The sequence below is a fragment of the Lacerta agilis genome, chromosome 8 (assembly GCF_009819535.1).
Source record: "Lacerta agilis isolate rLacAgi1 chromosome 8, rLacAgi1.pri, whole genome shotgun sequence".
NCBI classification, from domain to species: Eukaryota; Metazoa; Chordata; class Lepidosauria; order Squamata; family Lacertidae; genus Lacerta; species Lacerta agilis.
In genome coordinates this window covers 40,694,638-40,716,406 of record NC_046319.1, presented here as the reverse complement: position 1 = coordinate 40,716,406, position 21,769 = coordinate 40,694,638, and the positions used below count along the sequence as shown (strand labels likewise).

Sequence of the window (21,769 nt, the reverse complement as noted above, 5' to 3'; positions counted from 1 at the left end):
ATCCCTGTTAAAATTCACCTTGTTTGCTTTGGCCCAGTTCTCTAATCTGTTAAGGTCATTTTGAAGTGTGATCCTGTCCTCTGGGGTATTAGCCACCCCTCCCAATTTGGTGTCATCTGCAAACTTGATCAGGATGCCCTCAAGCCCATCATCCAAGTCATTGATGAAGATGTTGAATAAGACTGGGCCCAAGACAGCATCCTGTGGCACCCCACTAGTCACTTCCCTCCAGGATGAAGAGGAGCCCTTTGGGTTCGGTCAGTCAGCCAGTTACAAATCCACTGAATGGTAGCATTGTCTAGCCCACATTTTACCAGCTTCTTTACAAGAATATCATGGGGCACCTTGTCAAAGGCCTTGCTGAAATCAAGATAGGCTACATCCACAGTGTTCCCTTCATCTACCAGGCTTGTAATTCTGTCAAAAAATGAGATCAGATTGGTCTGACATGACTTATTTTTCAGAAACCCATGCTGACTTTTAGTGATCACAGTGTTCCTCTTCATCCACTTCTGATTAACAGCCATCAATATTATTTTGTTCCAGCTTGTTTTTAGACATTAGTAAAATAATGCTTATTTAACTTATATGCAGAATTCATCATGCGAAAGGCTGGATTGGATGAATCCCAAACCGGAATTAAGATTGCCGGAAAAAATATCAACAACCTCAGATATGCTGATGATACTACCCTGATGGCAGAAAGTGAGGAGGAATTAAAGAACCTTTTAATGAGGGTGAAAGAGGAGAGTGCTAAATATGGTCTGAAGCTCAACATCAAAAAAACTAAGATCATGGCCACTGGTCCCATCACCTCCTGGCAAATAGAAGGGGAAGAAATGGAGGCAGTGAGAGATTTCACTTTCTTGGGTTCCATGATCACTGCAGATGGTGACAGCAGTCACGAAATTAGAAGACGCCTGCTTCTTGGGAGAAAAGCAATGACAAACCTAGACAACATCTTAAAAAGCAAAGACATCACCTTGCCGACAAAGGTCCGTATAGTTAAAGCTATGGTTTTCCCAGTAGTAATGTATGGAAGTGAGAGCTGGACCATAAAGAAGGCTGATCGCCAAAGAATTGATGCTTTTGAATTATGGTGCTGGAGGAGACTCTTGAGAGTCCCATGGACTGCAAGAAGATCAAACCTATCCATTCTCAAAGAAATCAGCCCTGAGTGCTCACTAGAAGGACAGATCCTGAAGTTGAGGCTCCAGTACTTTGGCCACCTCATGAGAAGAGAAGACTCCCTAGAAAAGACCCTGATGTTGGGAAAGATGGAGGGCACAAGGAGAAGGGGACGACAGAGGATGAGATGGTTGGACAGTGTTCTCGAAGCTACTAACATGAGTTTGGCCAAACTGCGGGAGGCAGTGAAGGATAGGCGTGCCTGGCGTGCTCTGGTCCATGGGGTCACGAAGAGTCGGACACGACTGAACGACTGAACAACAACAACAAAATATAGAAAAACTATATAAGAAGGGTATTTTAATGTTGCCTTAGCATGACAAGTCCCAACTCTCTAGACACATTTATTATAACATTGCGAAGCTGCTGGAAATGACTGCAGCAGCAGCACAGTTAACAATATAAGGGTTGAGTTATGTGCTGTGCACATGCTTTATCAGTCTCATTAAGCTACATAGAGATTCACACAACCCATATTCACAGCAGATGGAGTGGTTTTGAAATGAGGGGGCTGGACTGTGGAAGCTTTCCAGGTACTTTGCCAATTTACTGGTAGTTAGTGCTGGGAACAGTTTAGGAAGCACAATATAAAGCTCATGTGTTTGGTCAAGGGGTGGGACTGGCAAAGGGTGGTGGGTCTCTACAGTAAATACAGTGGTGCCCCGCAAGACGAAATTAATTCGTTCTGCGAGTGCTGTCGTATAGCGAAAATTTCGTCTTGCGAAGCACCAACGGGGGAAGAGCAGTTTGACGAAAAAAAATCTGCATTTTTTTCGTCTTGCGAGGCAAGCCCATAGGAAAATTCGTCTTGCGAGGCAGCCTTCCGCTAGCGAATGCCTTTCGTCTAGCGAGTTTTTCGTCTAGCGAGGCATTCGTCTAGCGGGGCACCACTGTAAATAAAAGTTTGTTTCAACCATAAACCATTAAAAAACAACAACAATTGATTAAAAAGTCACTTGTGGCAAAATGGACTCCATGTAAATCTTTATGGAAACACATAACTAATCTCCAGGGACTAAATACATGAGCGAAATTTAGAGAATGTTAGTCCCACTCAAGTCCCACTGAAATCAATAAAACAAATTAGTTGCAACTGAATTTATGCTTCATTAATATTAGAGGGACTTTCCTGTAGAAGATGGAAATAGACATGAAGAAGATAGGTCTCTAAAAGTGACCATAGTGTATGACAAAGAAATCCATATACATTTTTAGTTTTGCCCAGAGCAATGCAAACACCACCACATTTTTATTATCTTGCCATTACTATTTCCAAACATCAAATCAGCTTTCTGTAAATCTGACCAGTTCTCAACCTTTCAGCAACCCTGGAAGCAACCTCTCTCTTACAGATTGGATTATGGAGCTACAAAAGAGGTAATACAACATACTCTAAATGTAATCCAATCCTCACACTTTAAAACTGCAGATTATATATGCCACAGTAGGATTGCAGAATATGCTATTGAAACCCAGATAGTATAAACTGAAATCTGAGAAGTATGAAGGCATTTTAGAAACTTGGTTAATTCTCCAGCCCATGCTTTTATTTAAGCATTTAATGTTCTTATTTAATCATCGAGAACCAGGCCAAAGGAAGCAACTCCTATTTGACATGAATATACAATCTACTCCCAAATTCTGCTTTAGCTTCCTAGCTGCATGAACCCTTTAGCTAAGAATGCTCTGATTTAGAACATGGTGTATGCTCAAAAAATCAGAAAATCTCCTTCCTTACACACCTTTAGGATATAGAGTAGAATCCAAGCAGGATATGTTCATTTGAGGAAAGCAGTCTCTCCAAGACTCCACACACAATGATGGATCCAGTTAATGACAGTAACTGTTGATCCTACACTTGGTTTTGGGAATGCAACTAGCATGAGGTCTCCCCCGGTGGCAGTACATGAGTCTCAAGCTATCCCTTAGAACAGTGATGGCCAAATATGGCCCTCCAGCTGTTTTGGGACTACAACTCTCATCATCCCTAGCTAACAGGACCAGTGGTCAAGGATGATGGGAATTGTAATCCCAAAACAGCTGGAGGGCCACGTTTGGCCATCACTGCCTTAGAACATTTGCCTCCCTGTTGTATTCACAACTCTGCAAGCCACACCCCCTTCAAGAGAAGCAACCCTGGACTGTGGGAGGGATTTTGAAGTGTTCACAATAAAAGAAGTTAATTATTTCTAAGCATTGCAACATCAGGGCAAGTAATGGAAGCTACATAGCAAGTGATAAATGAGTAGGCCTCTATATGTGCAATAGTAACAATAGTACGCGGGTGGCGCTGTGGGTTAAATCACAGAGCCTAGGGCTTGCTGATCAGAAGGTCGGCGGTTCGAATCCCTGCAATGGGGTGAGCTCCCGTTGCTTGGTCCCAGCTCCTGCAAACCTAGCAGTTCGAAAGCACGTCAAAGTGCAAGTAGATAAATAGGTATACCGCTCTGGCGGGAAGGTAAACGGCATTTCCGTGCGCTGCTCTGGTTTGCCAGAAGCGGCTTAGTCATGCTGGCCACGTGACCTGGAAGCTGTACGCTAGCTCCCTCGGCCAGTAACGCGAGATGAGCACCGCAACCCCAGAGTCGGACATGACTGGACCTAATGGTCAGGGGTCCCTTTACCTTTAGTAGTAGTAGTAGTAGTAATTTGAACAATTGTAACCAACAGAATAAAAAAGCGATAAAATATCAAACATTAAAACTTTCGCAAACAGGGAAGAACAAAGACTTGCAATTAGCATCAGCTTTTTATGGACAGTGGACTAACCAATGTTTGGGGGGGACGGGACATGCGGATAATAAGCCAAGGAAAGTGGGGAGTGAAAGGAAGGAACGGCGCAGGAACGAAGCGGAATGGCGGATGGGGGCCGCCGCGGCTGCTAAGGTACAGCCAAAACCCCGCCCCCAAGCCAGCCCTATTGGCTGACTGCTAGGGGCGGGGCGCGGCGGCGGGGCAGGTAAGGCTGGGGGCTAAACGCCCCCGCGCAGATGCAGGAGGCGGCTCCCGTTCACAACCCCTCCCCTCGCTGAGGAGGAGAGGCTTTACAGTGCTAGCTAAGCAACCCACAGCTTGGCACACAACACAGACATAAGGTCGGGTTAAGCATTACAGTAATTAAACTAAAGAATAGGGAGGGTCCTAACAAAGCAGAGAGCCCCTCCTGTGTTGTTATTTATGGCGGTTCCCTCACTGGGAGAAGCCAAGTTACAGGGAACCAGGCAGAGGGCCTTCTCGGTAGTGGCACCCGCCCTGTGGAACGCCCTCCCACCAGATGTCAAAGAGAAAAACATCTACCAGACTTTTAGAAGACATCTGAAGGCAGCCCTGTTTAGGGAAGCTTTTAATGTTTAACAGACCATTGTATTTTAATATTTTGTTGGAAGCTGCCCAGAGTGGCTAGGAAAACCCAGCCAGATGGGCGGGGTATAAATAATATATTATTATTATTATTATTATTATTATTATTATTATTATTATTATTATTATTGGAATGGGAGTGATAAAACCGAAGAGAAATATATCTATATCTTCAGCATGGAGATTGCGTCCATCGTCCTTCTTTGAAATAGGACCCTTTAAAAGTCTCTATACAGAGGACGTTCTCTCATTATAGAAAAAGAGAATAGTGGTCATGTTCCCTGATTAGGCACATTTGAACAACTGTAACCTGAAAAGCACAAGGGCTTGAATACGGACTACTTCAGAATACATCAAGAGAGAACATGAAAATATGGACAAGCACTCCTGTTAGAAAGTAAGAGCTGTATTTCAGTGGATAATAGAATTGTAGAGTTGGAAGGGGTTCCAAGGGTCATCTACTCCAACCCCTGCAATGCAGGATTCACAGCTAAAGAATGCTCTTGTGTGTGTGCATACACATATGTATAAATGCAATTGTGTGGGCCTACTATAGGTAAAACTCCAGCGGGAAGGTAAACGGCGTTTCTGTGCGCTGCTCCGGTTCGCCAGAAGCGGCTTAGTCATGCTGGCCACATAACCTGGAAGCTGTATGCCGGCTCCCTCGGCCAGTAAAGCAAGATGAGCGCCACAACCCCAGAGTCATTCAAGACTGGACCTGATACTTTACCTTTGTATCAGTACTGGCAGAAACACCAGGGTGCAGAACTGCAAATCATTTTGTACCCCAATATGTATCTGCAGAGGATGCTGGGGAATTTTTTGTGGCCCTGGGAACATATTTTTATGGTTTTTGAAGGGGGAAAGCAAACACAGGCTTTGGCTGTTTTCCAAAGTTTAAAGCCAATTTGAGCCTCCCTGAAATCACACAACACACTCTGGTCTACATTGGGGTTGTCTTCTGACTGGCTAGCCTAAAAGGGCTTCTTGGATTCCAAGATTGTTCATTTTAAAATTCCATTTTAATGCTGGGCTGTTTTAATTTGGTACACATTTTAGGAAATTAACATATGCAAGTGAACATTGTCTGCATTGGTGAGTTTTTGTGGCAGATTTAACAAGCTTAAGAACTATCTGAAATTGCAGGACACTCCTGTTAACTAGAATGCTTGGATGTTTCCAGATAGGAATTCATTGTGGAATCGGTGCTACTCATGCACACAAATTTTACACAGCATGCACACATCATCATTATAAAATACTAGTCTGTACTTTTCCTTTTTACACATTTAGTCCTGTTTTTCCCTTACTGCTGTTAAGTAAAAATAACCTGTTTCATATCACCAGCCACTGCTGCTGCTGTGGAAGCTTGTTAGCACATTTTTGTGCTTTAGTTTGTCACATGTGTAGTGATGTTTTGGTGGGTGGTCTCTCATCACCACATCCCTTCTGACATTTACTCCTCTCACCTGAACACAAGCTAGCCCTTTTGTTTTTAGTGACCCAAATGATAATGAGTGTTTCTACTGATTATTGCATATAGAAGGCATATCCAAAATGTAAACAACCTGGTTTGGAAGAAATGTCTCCACAAAGAACATTTAAGGGGATTACCTTGGAAACTTTAATTGCAGTACATTTGCTGGGCTTAACAAAAATAATAATACAGCAGTCTTGGGATCTCTGTATCACCCTTCAGCAAAAGAAGGGGGAAATCAAGCAAAGGGCAGCCAGGGAAGAATATGTGATTATTTCAGGCCTTCCTGAAGCAATGTCTGTTACTTCTGTACTAAATAGTTATGCTGTTCCCCATGTCATTTAAATGGCAGGGATTCAATGGATTCAAACTAGTAATAAAACACTACTGTAGTGGTGGGGAATGTGCAGTCTCTGGGCCTAATTAGGTCCACCAGGCCAAATTTGGCCACCATAACCTATTTTCTGGGCTAGGCTCACCTATCACTCATCTGATGTCATATGACATCATACATCACACAGGTAAAGCTGCAGCTGAAAAGGAACAATCAGGAGCCTTTGAGGGCATTCTCAAAGGTAACTGACAGGTGAGCAAAGCCACCCACCTGTCAATGTATCCTAAAAAAGGTTGGCCACTTTTGAATCTGTCCCTCTGTGCAAAAGTGGTTCCCCACCCCTGTCCAATGATCTCAAAGGCCTAAATCCAGTAGGTCACATATCCACCACACATCTCACAGTGCTTCCACTCATAGGAAATAGTCATTTCCAGCAGTGGCTGCCCAATACATTTTTATGTGACAAATTTGCCCTGCACAACCCATAGTTGAGATGTAAGCAATTGGGGCAACCTATAGGTGTCATTCACTCTCCTGCCTGCACTCTCACTAATTAATATGCATGTATCTACATATCTGGAATTATTTGGGTTATATGGGCACACATGGAAAGATAAAAATGTAATGATGCAAATATGCCTGAGAGTTTTTGGTTTCTCAGAAGTAGGGATGGAGGAGAAATTTGATTCACTGCATTCAAAGATTAATCTATCTAATTTGCACTTTCTGAAACAACATTTGACCCAAAACACAACCATCCTTCAAAATTCACACTTCTTTGAACTTTGCAGTGCAGTTCTCCAGCCAAGTAATGTGTATAAAAATACATATACTAGAATACAGCCTGCATTAAAATGCACATATTAGTGAAAATAGCATACAAAATGTACTGTATTACAGAAAATTAAAAACATAAAACAGCCCTGCAGGATCAGGCCATAGGTCCATCTAGACCAGCATCCTGTTCTTACAGTGGCTAACCAAATTGCCAGTGGGAAACCTGCAAGTAGTACCCAAGTTGAAGAGCACTCTCCCCACCTGCAGTTTTCAGCAACTGGTATTCAGAAGCATTACTGCCTCCAACCACGGAGGCAGAGTCTAGCCATTCTGGCTAGCAGCCATTGATAGCCTCATCCTCCATGAATTTGTCCAATCCTCTTTTCAAGCCATCCAAGTTGGTGGCCATCACTGCCTCTTATAGGAGCGAGTTCCATAGTTTAATTGTGCACTGTATTTTGATTTGGAAAAATGTGTATATTAGGGAAAACCTGCATACAATTGCTTATATTAAAATAAATTTATACTAAAATGAATTTTCATGAGAACTTAAAAAAACAGATATTGCAAACTGATGTACAAATGCGAAGAACTGAAAAGATTAAGAAATGGAGGAAACTCAAAATATTCAGCTTCGCTCATTCATACTTAGAGGTCCTGTTTCAAAGGACATTGAGACAAAGAACATAAGGAATGCCTAAAGGTAAAGGGACCCCTGACCATTAGGTCCAGTCGTGTCCGACTCTGTGGTTGCAGCGCTCATCTTGCGTTACTGCCTGAGGGAGCCGGCGTACAGCTTCCGGGTCATGTGGCCAGCATGAGAAATCCGCTTCTGGTGAACCAGAGCAGCGCACGGAAACGCTGTTATTTTCCCGCTGGAGCGGTACCTATTTATCTACCTGCACTTTGACGTGCTTTCAAACTGCTAGGTGGGCAGGAGCTGGGACCGAGCAACGGGAGCTCACCCCGTCACGGGGATTCGAACCGCCGACCTTCTGATCAGCAAGCCCTAGGGAAACCCGCGTCCCTAAGGAATGCCTATGATGGCTCAAATAAAGGGTCTATGTAGTCTAGCATTTCAAGTGCCCTTGAGAAGCTCTAAGAAAAGCACTATAGAAATAAGTCATCCCCTGTTGCTTGCTCCCAGCATCTCAGAGTCATTAGGTATACCCAGGGCTGGCATCACTGAGCAACAGCCAAAGCCCACAACCCAGCAGGAAGACAAGTGCTAACTTCCAGAGCACTCTGCTTTTGCTCCTTCTCCTTGCTGCTGTTGTCTGTTTACCTAACCCCCTCCAAGCATGCAAGCAGTAACAAGACATTGAAGCAGAGGACAGACTGCACTGGCACGGGGTTGGACCAGATTACTTTTAAGATCCCTTCCATCTCTCTGATTCCAACATCAGAGATTCCAACATGAGAAACAGCAGCAGCCTCCACTTGTCTTGCCCTTTTGGGGGGTGGGGGAGTGGTATGAATTTAGGCCAGAGGGAGAACACCAAGTGAATCTGAAACAGTGATAATGGCAATGGAGGAAGCCCTGAGGACTTCTTGCCCACCCCAAATCTGTTGCTAACACTGGATATGATGCCTCTAAATATGGCGGTCCCACTGAGCTGCTAGGGTGAATAATTTTTCATAGATCTATCCTCCATTAATTTGACCAAACCTTTTTAAAGACATCTGTGCTAGATGCCATTCAGCATCTCCTGGGGTCATAAATTCCATACATTAAGCTTGTGTTGTATGAAGTGTAGTTTCTTTGATCAGTCCTGAAATTATGGTGCCCTCTCAATTTAACTGAATGGTCCTGGGTTCAAGTCTCAATTGTTGCTTCTAGTATTGGGAGTAAGAAACCATAGGCAATAAATAGCTAAACTCTCCCCGCTCCTTCACTTCAGCATGGGCTGGGGGTGAGAGCCTGATTTAAAAGAAAATCAAACTATGGCAGACCAACACGGCTACCCACCTGTGATTTAAAAGAAGTTCTTACTTAGGAAATGTTGTCCGCAGCACCAAAATAAGTGGCCAGGCATCTCATACATTTGTGTGAATGTACAAACACATCTTTATTATACAACATTAGCATTATAGAGTAGCAAAAGCTATACGCCAAAACATATTTGGTTCCAATCTTAGCCATGCAAATCCATTGGATTGCCTTAGACAAGTCACAAGTTCTCAGCCTCATGCAACCCAATGCCATCTTCAAACAATGTGGGGATTACCGGTAATATTAATACCATGGGCCTACCTTACAGGACTGTTGCAAGCACCTCTAGGTTAATGTATGAGAAGCAGTTTTAGTATTCAATGAGAATATCCTGGGTGGCTAAATCAGGGAGCAGGAGGCAGGCAGGAAAGGGTTCCTTCTCTATTCTTGTAGAAAGTACTGTTATGAGAGTAGTTAAAATAGCAGCGGCTCTTTGGTGTGCTTTTTCTGAATCCACTTCCCCCATCACTTCTGGGATGGAAGAAACATGTGGCCTTCAGGCACTGAAGTGATCATGGGAGTCAATTCATTGCAATGAAACAAGAAAGTATTGTGTATTAGTTAGCATGTCAGACCAAGACCCGAGAGACCAGGGTTTAAATCCCCACTTAGCCATAAAGCTCCCAGGATGACACTGGGCCAATCACCAACTCTCAGTCTAACCTACCTCACAGTGTTGTTGTGAGTATAAATCATGGAGGAGAACTACATGCACTTCCTTGAGTTCCTTGGAGGAAAGGTAAGTTATAAATGTAATAATATCAAGGTAGAAGTGCAGGGCCTCACTTGCCAAAGTGAACAGAAGGCCTGTAAATGCAGCAGGGCTAACTTACCACATTTTGAAGCAAGTGAAGTAATACAAATTTTAATCTAAAAAGGAAGGCCCACATTTAAGTCCAAGGTCTAATTAAATGACTGCACCCTCTTCCTGCAATTTCTTGTGGGTGTCCAATTGAATAAATACTAATTATCAGACAGCAAGTTCACAATTCACTATTCATCACTGCTTAGTTCAACCCACATTTTGAACTTTTCCAAGTATGTGGTAATCATACACAAACACACTTTGGGTACGCTTCACCCTAAAAAAAAAAAGTAGTGGTGGGAAAACAGCCCTCAGCCCCTGTGCCTCAAGGCAACAAGCGATGAAGAAACATGTGTTACCTTTGCAGGGATGCCAAACTCCACTCTCCATCTTACATCTTCCAAGGCATCACTTGCATTGCTACATTCATAATCTGGATTCACATATCGTTCAAAGAATGCATTTCTCCTTCTCTCTCTCACACCCCTCTGTTAAACACTGATTTCTAGTTCTCTAATATATATAGCTTGGGCTGTACCACAAAGTTTTTGTTTTTTGTTTTTACTTTCAGCTTTAGTCAAAGGGTTAATTTATAATTCTATAAATGGACCATTTTCTTCTAAAAAGACATCTCATGGTGCAAGCCCTACCTCCCCTTATTCTCCTTCACCTGGGAAAACATACCAGGTCAGTGCCCAAAATGTTCAAAGAGCAAAGGCCTTACGTAGCTGTTTATATATTCCAAGGCTCTAGTGGCATAATCCATGCCAACAGTTCCAAAAATAATCCTCATTTTTTCAGAGAGAGACAGTAGATTGTCCATGCAGCAGTGTAAGTTTGTTCTTCCATAAATGTTTGAATAAACATAGCACTCAAAAGTAAGTGAGTGCATGCAGATGGTTGCCACAGAATCCTCTTATATAGATAGCAGTTTTTCCTAGACTGGGTAGCGCTACAATTTCTCCTACCTTAAAAACCCAAGAAATAAACACAAGCAGCCAAGATCTGCTTCCAGACCCCCAAATGCTGCATATACTCATATATAAACAACCTTGTCCTCTACGCAGCAGTGGCCAGTGCCCAGCTGACAAGCGTATAATCAAACAGCTGCTGTTCTACTCATTTCATCTTCCAGGGCTGCAATAAACACCCGGTAAGGCATCTGCCCCCCCCCAAACACACACACACAAACACACACACACACGCCTTGTGCACCTGCACAAGCAATTAGAGATTTAAGAAAGCAAGAGGAGTCTTACATTTGGCTTGCTGGGGGGCTGCCTGTTCCTGCGGTTGGGCCTGGGCCTGTCTCGGGTATAATGCTCCAATTTCTCTCCTGCAGTCGGCAGGTCCATAAGGGATTGTGCGGATGCAGGCTCTGTGCAAGGAAGCAGCCTGCTCCCAGCTTCAGCATCCTTTGTGGAGGCAGGGCGTGACTTTACGGAGGCACGGCTGAGTGACAGCTCAGCCTGGGGAGCCCCAATCTTGTTATCTTCTGCCTCTACCTTAAAATCGAGTTCCGATAGACCTGAAAGAGAGAAGTCGGAGGAGGTGGGGGGAGGGGGGAGGGGGAGGGGGAGGAATCCTTGGAGTTGCCAGGCGGACAGCAGGCTGCCACTATGCAGCACAGCAACGTCTCCTGTCACACAGGCAGATTTGTTACATATCAGGCGACTAAACTGACAAGGCAGACTTGGCTACTGCTAATGGGCTCGGGGCTTTGTGCACCAATGGGAAAAGCCTGCTTTGCCTCAGGAAGGATGAGGAGGAGCAGCTAGTGCATCCCCTGGCTGAGACTGATTTCCTGGCTAGATCACGCTTTGAGGAATAGAAGCTGGAGCAGCTACAGATTTATTTTATTTTCCAAAGACAAATAGGAGTGGGTGGTTCTGTTCAAAGCCAGGTCGTGTCTCCTCTCCCACCCCCCCCTTTTCTTTTCATTTTGAGTGAAGCAAGGATTCCCACTTTTCAGCTGTTGCCAAAGTCCCCTTTGCAAACAACCTAAGCCAACTATGGTGTGACTTCCTAAAGCCAGCCAGCCAGCCACTCACATGTGAACAGGAGACAACCCCAGTATTTCCAAGCTTCTGTGTTGCCCCATATTCCTGCTCCCCCACTTACCCATTACTGCTGTTGCTATCCAGCAACTGAACACATGATGAAACCCACATTTCACCTGTCGTCCTTCTTGCTGCCCCCTCTGCTATAGTCACCAGACTACATTTGCCTTGCTGCCACCCACACCTCATAGGGCCTTAGCAAGCTGCCTTATACCTACCCAGGTTTGACTATTTGTCCATCTAGCCTAGTATTGTCTACTGTAACTGGCAGTGGCTCTCCAGGGCTTCAGACTGGTCTTTTGCAATAGGTTTTTAAACCGGAGATGCCAGGAATTGAACCTGGTGGTGGTATTATTAATTGTTGCTGTTGTTGTTGTTGTTAAAAAATGTACACCACCCTTCATCTGAAGATCCCAGAGCAGTTTACAACAGAAAAATGCAAAGTATGGGATGTACCAATTTGCCATTGTCTCTTCATTCTCCCTACCTTCCTAGACTGGCTGAAGGAGGAGAAGGAAAGCACACGCAAGACCTATATAACTCAAGGAGAGAAAAGGGATTCTGGCCATCTAAAATTCAAGGGCGCTGGTTTCTTTGCATCATTTATTCCAAACATAAGTGGGAACCACTCCTGTACAAAGATCAACTATTTTAGGCTAGGTTGTGCAATGCTACAACCAGAGTATAAAGTTGTGATAGGCAGAGCCACTCTAAGACATTTTGCTGCTTGAGGCAAAGGACAAGATGGTGCCTTCCCATGAGAGGGATGGAAGCCAACTGGAGTGGCAGTCAAATCTAGCTTCCACAAGAATGACCAGACAGCATCCTCCACTGTAACCAAGGGCAGCAGGGTAGCTCAGAGAGGAGAGTTAGGGAGCACATGCTATGTGGTGCACACACAGCTCTGCCACCCAATATCTTACCACCATTCCTTCAGCACTTTGCTGCCTACTCCCCAGCCCCACTGGAGGTTGCTACCTCACTTTGCCTAATAGTAAGCCTGCCTCTGGTGATAGGAAAGCAATCTTCCATGGAGACATGGCAATGTATAAACTTGCCCTGAAATTGAAGTATACAGGAATTAAGTTACTTGGGCCAAAATCAAGACGTACTTGGTCATGCTAAAGCCCCAATGAAATCAACAGGACAAGTTTGTTGTGCCTAATGTAGATCCATTAATTTCAATGAGTTTTTAGTGCTGCAATCCTAGCCACAAAAGCAAGGCCTGTTGTATTCATTGGGGCTTACTTCCATCTTAGTTAAGAGTTACTGCCTAATCATCTCTGAGATTTAGCTCATTATGCATTTGGGGCATTTCACACAAAGGTTGCCACCAATTGTGCACCAAACGGGCCAAAGCCACTCTCAACTCTCCAGTGAGTGTCCATATATGATTGTATGTGTTTTCAAACTCATGCTTGTCACATAAATACTTACAAAAAATAAAACCCTTTGGCATTCACCTAAACTGTTTCCCAGCTATTTTAGAAAAGGCGCTCATTCATACCAACACATATAATAAGCTTTACCATTTAGTCCAGGAGTTGGTAGAATGCTTGTAGAACAGCTGTGCTTCCATTGGGCAGCCATCTTGTGCTGTGAAGAGAGGAAACAATGCTTTAAAAACCAACTGTACTGTTGCACTGGCTGCCAGTATGCTACCAGGCCAGGTTTAAGGTCTTGCTGACGGTATATAAAATCACAAACAATTTAGAAGCAGCCTATTTAAGTGACAGTCTTATTCTCTATGTACCTGCCCTGTCACTGCAGCCTGCTTTTTAAATATTTTTTATTAAGGATTTTCTTGGTTTACAAAAGTACATGCACTGTCTCTTTTCAGATCATAGCATCGTTTCTACAGTGGTACCTTGGGTTACAGACGCTTCAGGTTACAGACTCCGCTAACCCAGGAATAGTTGGATTGAGAACTTTGCTTCAGGATGAGAACAGAAATCGAGCTCTGGCGGTGCGGCGGCAGCGGGAGGCCCCATTAGCTAAAGTGGCACCCCAGGTTAAGAACAGTTTCAGGTTAAGAACGGACCTCCAGAATGAATTAAGTTCTTAACCCGAGGTACCACTGTACTGACCAGTTACATTCGGTGTGAGACGTTGTATAGGCTGGGGGGAAAGTGAAGGGGAGGGGGGGAAGAGGGGGTGAGGTGGTAAACTTACATTATTTTGCTTAGTGGGGGGATCTTTGTGTCAGTGACACTTGGGTAGGTTTTCTTTCTATTTGTTTATTGTATTTCCTTGGTAATGAGAGAGGTTGGGGGGACACTGCAGACTTCTTAAGAGGCATGTTTTACCGTTACATATTCCTGAGGTCTGATCCATGAACCCCTGCAGCTAGGCCCTTTGCACCTATTTTGTGGAATTCCTACCCTCTGGCCATCTAAGAAGAGCATACAGTGCATACAGTGCTAGATGCTCGCTTAAAACTTTCTTACACAAGCTTACTCTGTAGAGTAACCCAACCATGTTATCGATACTTCTGAAGATACTTTATCATTTTCTTGTTTTTTTATTTTGTGTCTATTTTAAATCTTAAAAGGTATGGTATTTTATATGTTGAATGGTACAGAAATTCCTACAAAACAAACAAACAAACAAACAAACAAACAAACAAAGGAGTCTGAAGATAAAAATGCAGAGTGGGTCAAATTGTACATTGTGTTAAATGCATAGTGTACAACTAGATCTCCCCCCCTTTCAAATTTAATGCTAAATGTTGGAACCCTTGATTTTCTTTTCATTTTTTTTCGTAAATATTTTTATTTTTCAGCAGATAAAAATACAAACAAGTTGAACATACAGTATTTTACAATATTACATAAAACTCCGTCGAGTTTTCTGACTTCCCTCCTTCTCTTCTCTGGTTTTCTAACTTCTCACTACTTTCTCGCTTTTTCTTATTTCCATTCATTTTACAAACTTATTTTCCTCACTTTGCCTTAACATATCATCCTAGTGCAAGAATTCCGCCGACTCCCGAAAGTGCTACTAATTTTTACAATCTTTCATATAATCTAAAAATTTACCCCACTCCAATTGAAACCTTTGGTCTCTTTGATCTCTTACTCTCCCAGTTAACTTGGCCAATTCTGAATATTCCCATAACTTTAGTTTCCAATCTCCCACCGAAGGTAAATCTTTTGATTTCCAATGCTGCGCCAAAAGTATCCTTGCTGCTATAGTTGCATAAAGGAAAAACCTTTGGTCCTTCTTTTTTATCTCTTTTCCAACTAAACCGATTAGGAAAGCTTCCGGTTTTTTCGGAAATGTATATTTAAGTATTTTCTTTAATTCGTTGTAAATTACTTCCCAGTACTGCTTGATTTTATCACATGTCCACCACATGTGGTAGAAATCACCGTCCTTCGCCTCACATTTCCAGCATTTCTTGTCGTAGTTTCTATACATTTTTGCTAGTCTTACCGGCGTGAGATACCAGCGATACATCATTTTCATGATGTTCTCCTTCAAAGTTATACAAGCAGTGAATTTTAAGTGTTCACACCATAATTTCTCCCACATTTCAAATTGAATATTATGACCTATATCTATAGCCCACTTTATCATTACTTCTTTAATTTCTTCATCTTTTGTGAACCACTCTAATAAATAATTATACATTTTAGATAGTAATTTCTCCTTTCCTTCTAATATTTCTTCTTGAAATTTTGATTTTTTCTTATCAAAGTTGTATTTTCTTTTATCCTCATTAAATAAGTTGTACACCTGGTGATATTGGATCCACCCTGTCAACCTTTCCGCCACCTGATCATAAGGTTTGATTTTCCAACCTTTTTCTGATTCAATTAAGAGGTCTTGATATGTTATCCATTTTTCATTTTCTGTATAGATCTTTTTTATCGTTATTATCTCTGTAGGTGAGAGCCACCTGGGTGTCTTTCTTTCTAATAAGTCCTTGTACCTTTGCCATACCTCATATAATGGTCTCCTAAATATATGTGTTAAAAATTCTTTGTGGACCTTCACTTTGTCTTGCCAGAGATAGGAGTGCCAACCGTATCTGTTATTAAAGCCCTCCAGGTCCAGCAACTCCTTATCTTCCAGCACTATCCACTCTCTCAGCCAGACTAAACAAGATGCTTCATAATAAATTTTAATATCCGGCATTCCAAACCCCCCTCTTTCTTTTTTGTCTATCAATAATTTATGCTTGATTCTCGGGTGTTTACCCTGCCAGATAAATTTAGTCAGATTTTTTTGCCACTCTTTTAGCTGGCTCGTTCCCTTAATTACCGGCAACATTTGGTAAAGAAACAGAATTCTCGGTATTACATTCATTTTTATACATGCTATTCTACCCCACAGAGATAAATTCAATTTGTTCCAAATTTCTAAATCCTTCTTAATTTCTTTCCAAATTGGTTCATAATTATCCCCGAATAAATTTATATTTTTTGGTGACAACCAAATTCCCAAATACTTGACCTTTTTTGCCATCATAATACCATATTCTTTTTGTATTTCTTCGATTTCATTCTTATCCAGGTTCTTAACCAACATTTTTGTCTTTTCCTTGTTTATCTTTAAACCTGCCAGTTTACCAAACTCCTCTATCACTTCCAGCATTTTCCCCATACTTTGTAATGGATCTTCCAAAGTCATAACCAGATCATCCGCAAATGCCTTAACTTTAAATTCCCTCCTACCGACCTTCACTCCTTTTACCTCTTTTGTATCTCTTAATTTGTTTGTCAGGATTTCCAAAACCATAATAAAAAGAAGTGGCGATATCGGGCAACCCTGCCTTGTGCCTTTTGTAATTCTGATTTTGTCTGATAGTATTCCATTTACCACTAATTTCGCTGTTTGTTCTTTATAAATAGCCGAAATTCCCTTTAAAAAGTTTTCTCCCACCTCCATCTTTTCCAATACCTTCAACAAAAATTCCCATGATACGTTATCGAAAGCTTTTTCGGCGTCAATAAAAATTAGGGCTGCCTTTCTATCGATTTTCAAATCCAAATATTCTATCAGGTCCACAACTGTTCTTATATTATTTTTCATTTGGCGACCTGGTAGGAACCCATTTTGGTCTCTGTGAATTACTTTGTTCATAACCTTTTTGAGTCTATCAGCCAATATGTTCGTAAATAATTTATAATCCAGGTTCAATAGGGAAATCGGTCGGTAGTTTTTTACATTCGTTAGATCTGTACCTTGTTTGGGGATTACTGTAATAAAAGCCTCTTTCCATGAATCTGGTATTCTCCCATTGGTTAGAATCCTGTTCATCAGTTCTGACATCTTTGGAACTAATTGTGGTGCCAAGTCCTTATAAAACCTAGCCGATAAGCCGTCAGGGCCCGGGGCTTTCCCCCCTTTTAATTTCTGTATAGCACTTTTGAGCTCCTCTTCCGATATTGGAATGTTTAACTGTTCTTGATCTTCCTTTGAGATTTTCGTTGGTTTATTTTTCTCTAGGTAAAGATCTATTTCTTCATCTTCCTCCTGCTCTTTCTGATATAGATTCTTATAGAAATCTTGGAATACATTTCTAATTTCCTTTGGATTATCTATCATTACTTCATTCTTTCTAATTTTATTTATTATGCCTTGTTCTTGTCTTCTTTTCAATTGCCATGCCAATAATTTCCCTGTCTTATTTGCGTATTCAAAATTTTTTTGTCTTAACCATTTTAACTTCCACTCAATTTCTTGATTAATCATCGATTCGAATTGGTTTTTTAGCAACTTAATACTCTGCTTCAGTTCTTGATTTTTCGGTTTCCGAATTAGTTGCTTTTCTTTGTCTTCCAATGCCTTCAATATTTCTTCCTTCTTTTTTTCTCTTGCTCTTCTTATGCCAATATCTTGTGAAATCATAAAGCCCCTCATCACCGCCTTACCGGCATCCCAAATTATATTTAAATCTGTTTCTTTGTTTGTGTTCAATGCAAAATATTCATTCACTGCTTTCTTTGCTTTTTCAACCACTTTTTCGTCATTAAATATACTCTCGTTCATCCTCCACCTACTCTTGGCACCTTCTCCTTTTAGTTCCATATAAATGGCATTATGATCCGATAAGGTTCTTGGCTGGATCTCTATTTTATTGACTCTTGACACTACCCCCTTGGTGGCCCAAATATAGTCTATTCTTCCTGAGCTTTGATTGGGCTCTGAGAAGTGCGTGTACTGTTTCGTTGTTGGGTGTTTGGATCTCCATATATCTATTAAGTTTAAGTTTTCTGTCAAAGTGAAAAAAGACTTTGGTAATTTCCCTTCGGAACCCGTGCTTCTAGATGATCTATCTATTGCTGGAGTTACCACTCCGTTTAGATCTCCCATTAAAATTTGCTTTTGATCAGCATATTCGAATAAGGTTTCCTCAAGTTTTTTGTAGAACTTGGCTTTCTTGTTATTTGGGGCGTATATTCCTACCAGCAACAGTTTCTCACCCTGCCATTTGATTTGTACAATTATCACTCTCCCCTCCTCATCTTTAAATAATAATTTGGGTTCCAACTTGTGTTTTACATAAAAAACCACCCCACGCTTTTTCTTTTCATCCGTTGTCGCAAAATCCAGACCCAGTCTTTTGTTTATTAATATTATTGATTTTCTTTTCAGAGTTTATGTTCAAAAAAATACAAAATTTAAAGAAAAGCTACAAAACATAGGATTCTTGGCTATATCTCTTATACTAGTTGAGGTTCTCAGGCTCCTCCCCAGCTGTGATCCTGATGAAAATCCAACCTGCCAACTGTACTCCAATTACTTGTGTGTATGTGTATGTGAAGCTTCTGTAGGGCACCAAGAGCTTTTTTCCTAAGGCTACTGCAGCACGAGGGGGATTTTAATCAGAACCCCCTCCCTGTGCTCATTGGGGGGGGGTCCGACCACACTAAATATTACATTTTTAAAAACCCAGACATAATTACACACTATACACAACATTACATGTAGTTTTACCCAAATTTAATGGAGTGGTGTCACCACAAGGCAGGGACTTTTGAGAAAGGGGTGAATGACTGGCTGCTGTGGAGGGACTATGGCTTCTGTTCAGAGATATCTTAATTTGTTATGGATTTGATGATAACCCACTTTAGTGCTGCTGATATGATCCACCTTAGATCAGGCCACAATACAGGGCTAGGTCTCAACTCTAAATGAAGATTAGTGAAATGACAAACCTATTACAAGTTTATCTCTGTTTCATACCAGTTTTATTGCTGTGGCTTTTCTCAAGGATTGCTAAAAACTGTGCTTTGACAAGACTTCCCTGCTAAAATGAGATCACCACCTTCCCTCAAAGAAATACAATTCCCAGGATTCACTGGGGACAGGGAATGGATATTAGATCATTTTAATTCTGTGACGCAGATATGCTCATAGCAGTCTCCCAAAGCAGAGATGAAAATTAATTTGAAGCTTGAAGCTTTGCAGCTACATCAGAAGGTGGTGAGTAAATCTCTAAAATTCCAGAAGGAAAACATACATAGCAAGGTCTAGTGACACAATTTGGCTATCGAACCAAGCTGCTATGCGTAATTTTGTAAATGTCTACAACAGATCAGGAGTGATTCCCACCACTGCTTTCAAAAGACTTGTCAGATGAAGGTATTTTCACAGCAAAGATGTCACTATGCCCAGCACTGTAAAGTAGCACATAAATTTCAAAGGCATCTCAGATAAGCAGCTTGGGGTATAAATTCACTGGTGGATGCAAGTGACGTTTGTCTGGGTTGATGGGCTTGCAGAGCCCTCTCCAAGTACCAGTTGCTGGGGAACACCAGTGGGAGAAAGCTATTGCTCTCAGACTTCATCAGAAGCATCTGGCCAGCAACTGTGAGAAACAGGATGCTGGACTAAACAGGTTTTTTCTCCGATCCAGCAGGGCTACCTTTCAAGTTATCGAACAGGCATGTATATACTGCTGCTGTTGCCACCTTTGGGCACTCCCCTACTGCTGTTTTTGGGAAAAAGAATAACTGCAGGATTCACTCTCCAGCTACACTGGGACATATACTGGTAGGTAAAAGCAGGAGAGACACAGATGCAATGTGAAGGGATAGCTTTCAGAACGTGTGCAGAGCATTTAAATAACTAGGTTGGTCCCAATTAGAAATTACTCTGAGGCTCATGCTAGCATAATAATGAATGCACTGAGGGCTGGAAAATGCCTACCTCTTCCTTTTGGAAGTCCTTCTCAACAACATCCCACAGGCTTCTGTGCCCCTGTTGGAAAGTGTTCCAGTCTGCAGCATTCATCAGCTGTGGCTCCTGGGCTAGTTTTGAGAGGTGTTTTGCCTGAAATGGTTTAAGTAGGTTCAAAAAGTGACTGAGACAGTATACTAGACAGGTGGCATGGGAAAATGGTGGCTGTGTTCCAGTGAATCACTATATTTAACTGGCTTTTCCATCTCTTTAAGAATCTGAGAATTTGAGATACAGCAGCCAGAACTTGACATGTGTGGTCACATATACCATGTATTTGTTCTTCTTCAACATTTTATATAGCAAGCTTCCTTGGTAGAAAAGTTGAATAATATTTTAAACAGATAAAAGGACTAACTGTGTTTGAGAGAGAGAGAGAGAGGTAGAAACAAAATGACATTCAAACCTACATTAACACTGAGGAGAGCAAAGCAAGGAAAGAAATTGCAGCATTCAGAACTCCTATCTGGGCCAATCTTGCCTTTGCACATTGACTGGAATTCTGCCTGGCACTCACCAGCTTGCCTTGAACGGTGGCTAACTCCTCCAAAATTTTATCAGCAATACCATTGACCATGGCCTCAGTGACTGACTGCTGGATCTCCCTATCAAAGAAGGGACAAAGCAGAGCTATTAGCACAGAAAAGCACAAAGGAGAGCTCCACTGTGTAGTAAGACTTTGGCACCAATAACTTGGGTTAGGATTTGGGAAATAAGGAGGCTGAGAAGTGAGATAAGGTGACTGCTAGGGCCCCCATGACCATCAGATGTTGGGTAAAGGGCCAGAAATGGGTGGGAGAACAAGATGATTTCTCCCAGCTCTGACACCTGGGGTATGTATATTTTATGATGTAGCCTGTTGTCTAAACTGTTAATTTGTTTTAACTGTACTGTACTGTATTGTATTGTACTTTTTTCATTGCTGTACCCTGCCCTGGGACCTCATAGTAAAGGGCATATAAGATACCTAATAAATAATAACAATAATTGATATATGGATCCTGCTCTTGGGGAATGTGGTTATGGCCACAGGTTTAGGTATTTTTAAAATACTATCAGGAAAAAAATGGATCAGTGGCCAGTAGTCATCAGGGTTAAATGGCGCCTCCAAGTTTAGAGGCAGGATGCACCTAGATTTCAGTTGCTTGGGATCTATTAGTGAGTGAGGGCTGACACAGCAAGACACTTCTTACATTCTCCATGAAGAAGTCTGGAAAAGACTTTTTATAAATTATTTTATCTTTGAAAAATGAAAGAAGACCTGCATCTAGAATGTGGTCCTATACTGCATGCCGCAAAAATGTGAAAATAGATTAAAGTTGATTGGAATGTTATACTAATTTTAGAAGCTGAGGACAAAAATAATAATAACCACCTTTTAAAAGCATATTGGGGATTTTTATCTGGTGAGGTGCTGAGAATTCTCTGCAAAGCTACCCCCTCCCAGAACTACAAATCCCAGAATTCCCTAGGAAAGGGGAATGTCTGTTTCATCAGTTTAACTCTGTGGTGTGACTATGCCCTAGGAGCCTAGACAGCTGTCAGCAGAGAGTGACATGTAGAGGACATAAGATGCTGGCTTCTG

General features: G+C 41.9%; 1 protein-coding gene across 1 annotated transcript in view; it reads right to left on the bottom strand.

The window, feature by feature from the left end:
- The window catches only part of CARMIL2 (capping protein regulator and myosin 1 linker 2), a 55,737-nt gene that overhangs the window by 12,742 nt on the left and 21,226 nt on the right, over window positions 1-21,769 (bottom strand). Inside the window, exons 18-21 of the mRNA XM_033158855.1 lie at window positions 20,702-20,789; window positions 20,155-20,277; window positions 13,524-13,590; window positions 11,194-11,462 (exon numbers count right to left, since the gene is read on the bottom strand). Coding sequence (XP_033014746.1) covers window positions 11,194-11,462; window positions 13,524-13,590; window positions 20,155-20,277; window positions 20,702-20,789 — 547 coding nt within the window. The remainder of the gene's footprint in view (window positions 1-11,193; window positions 11,463-13,523; window positions 13,591-20,154; window positions 20,278-20,701; window positions 20,790-21,769) is intronic.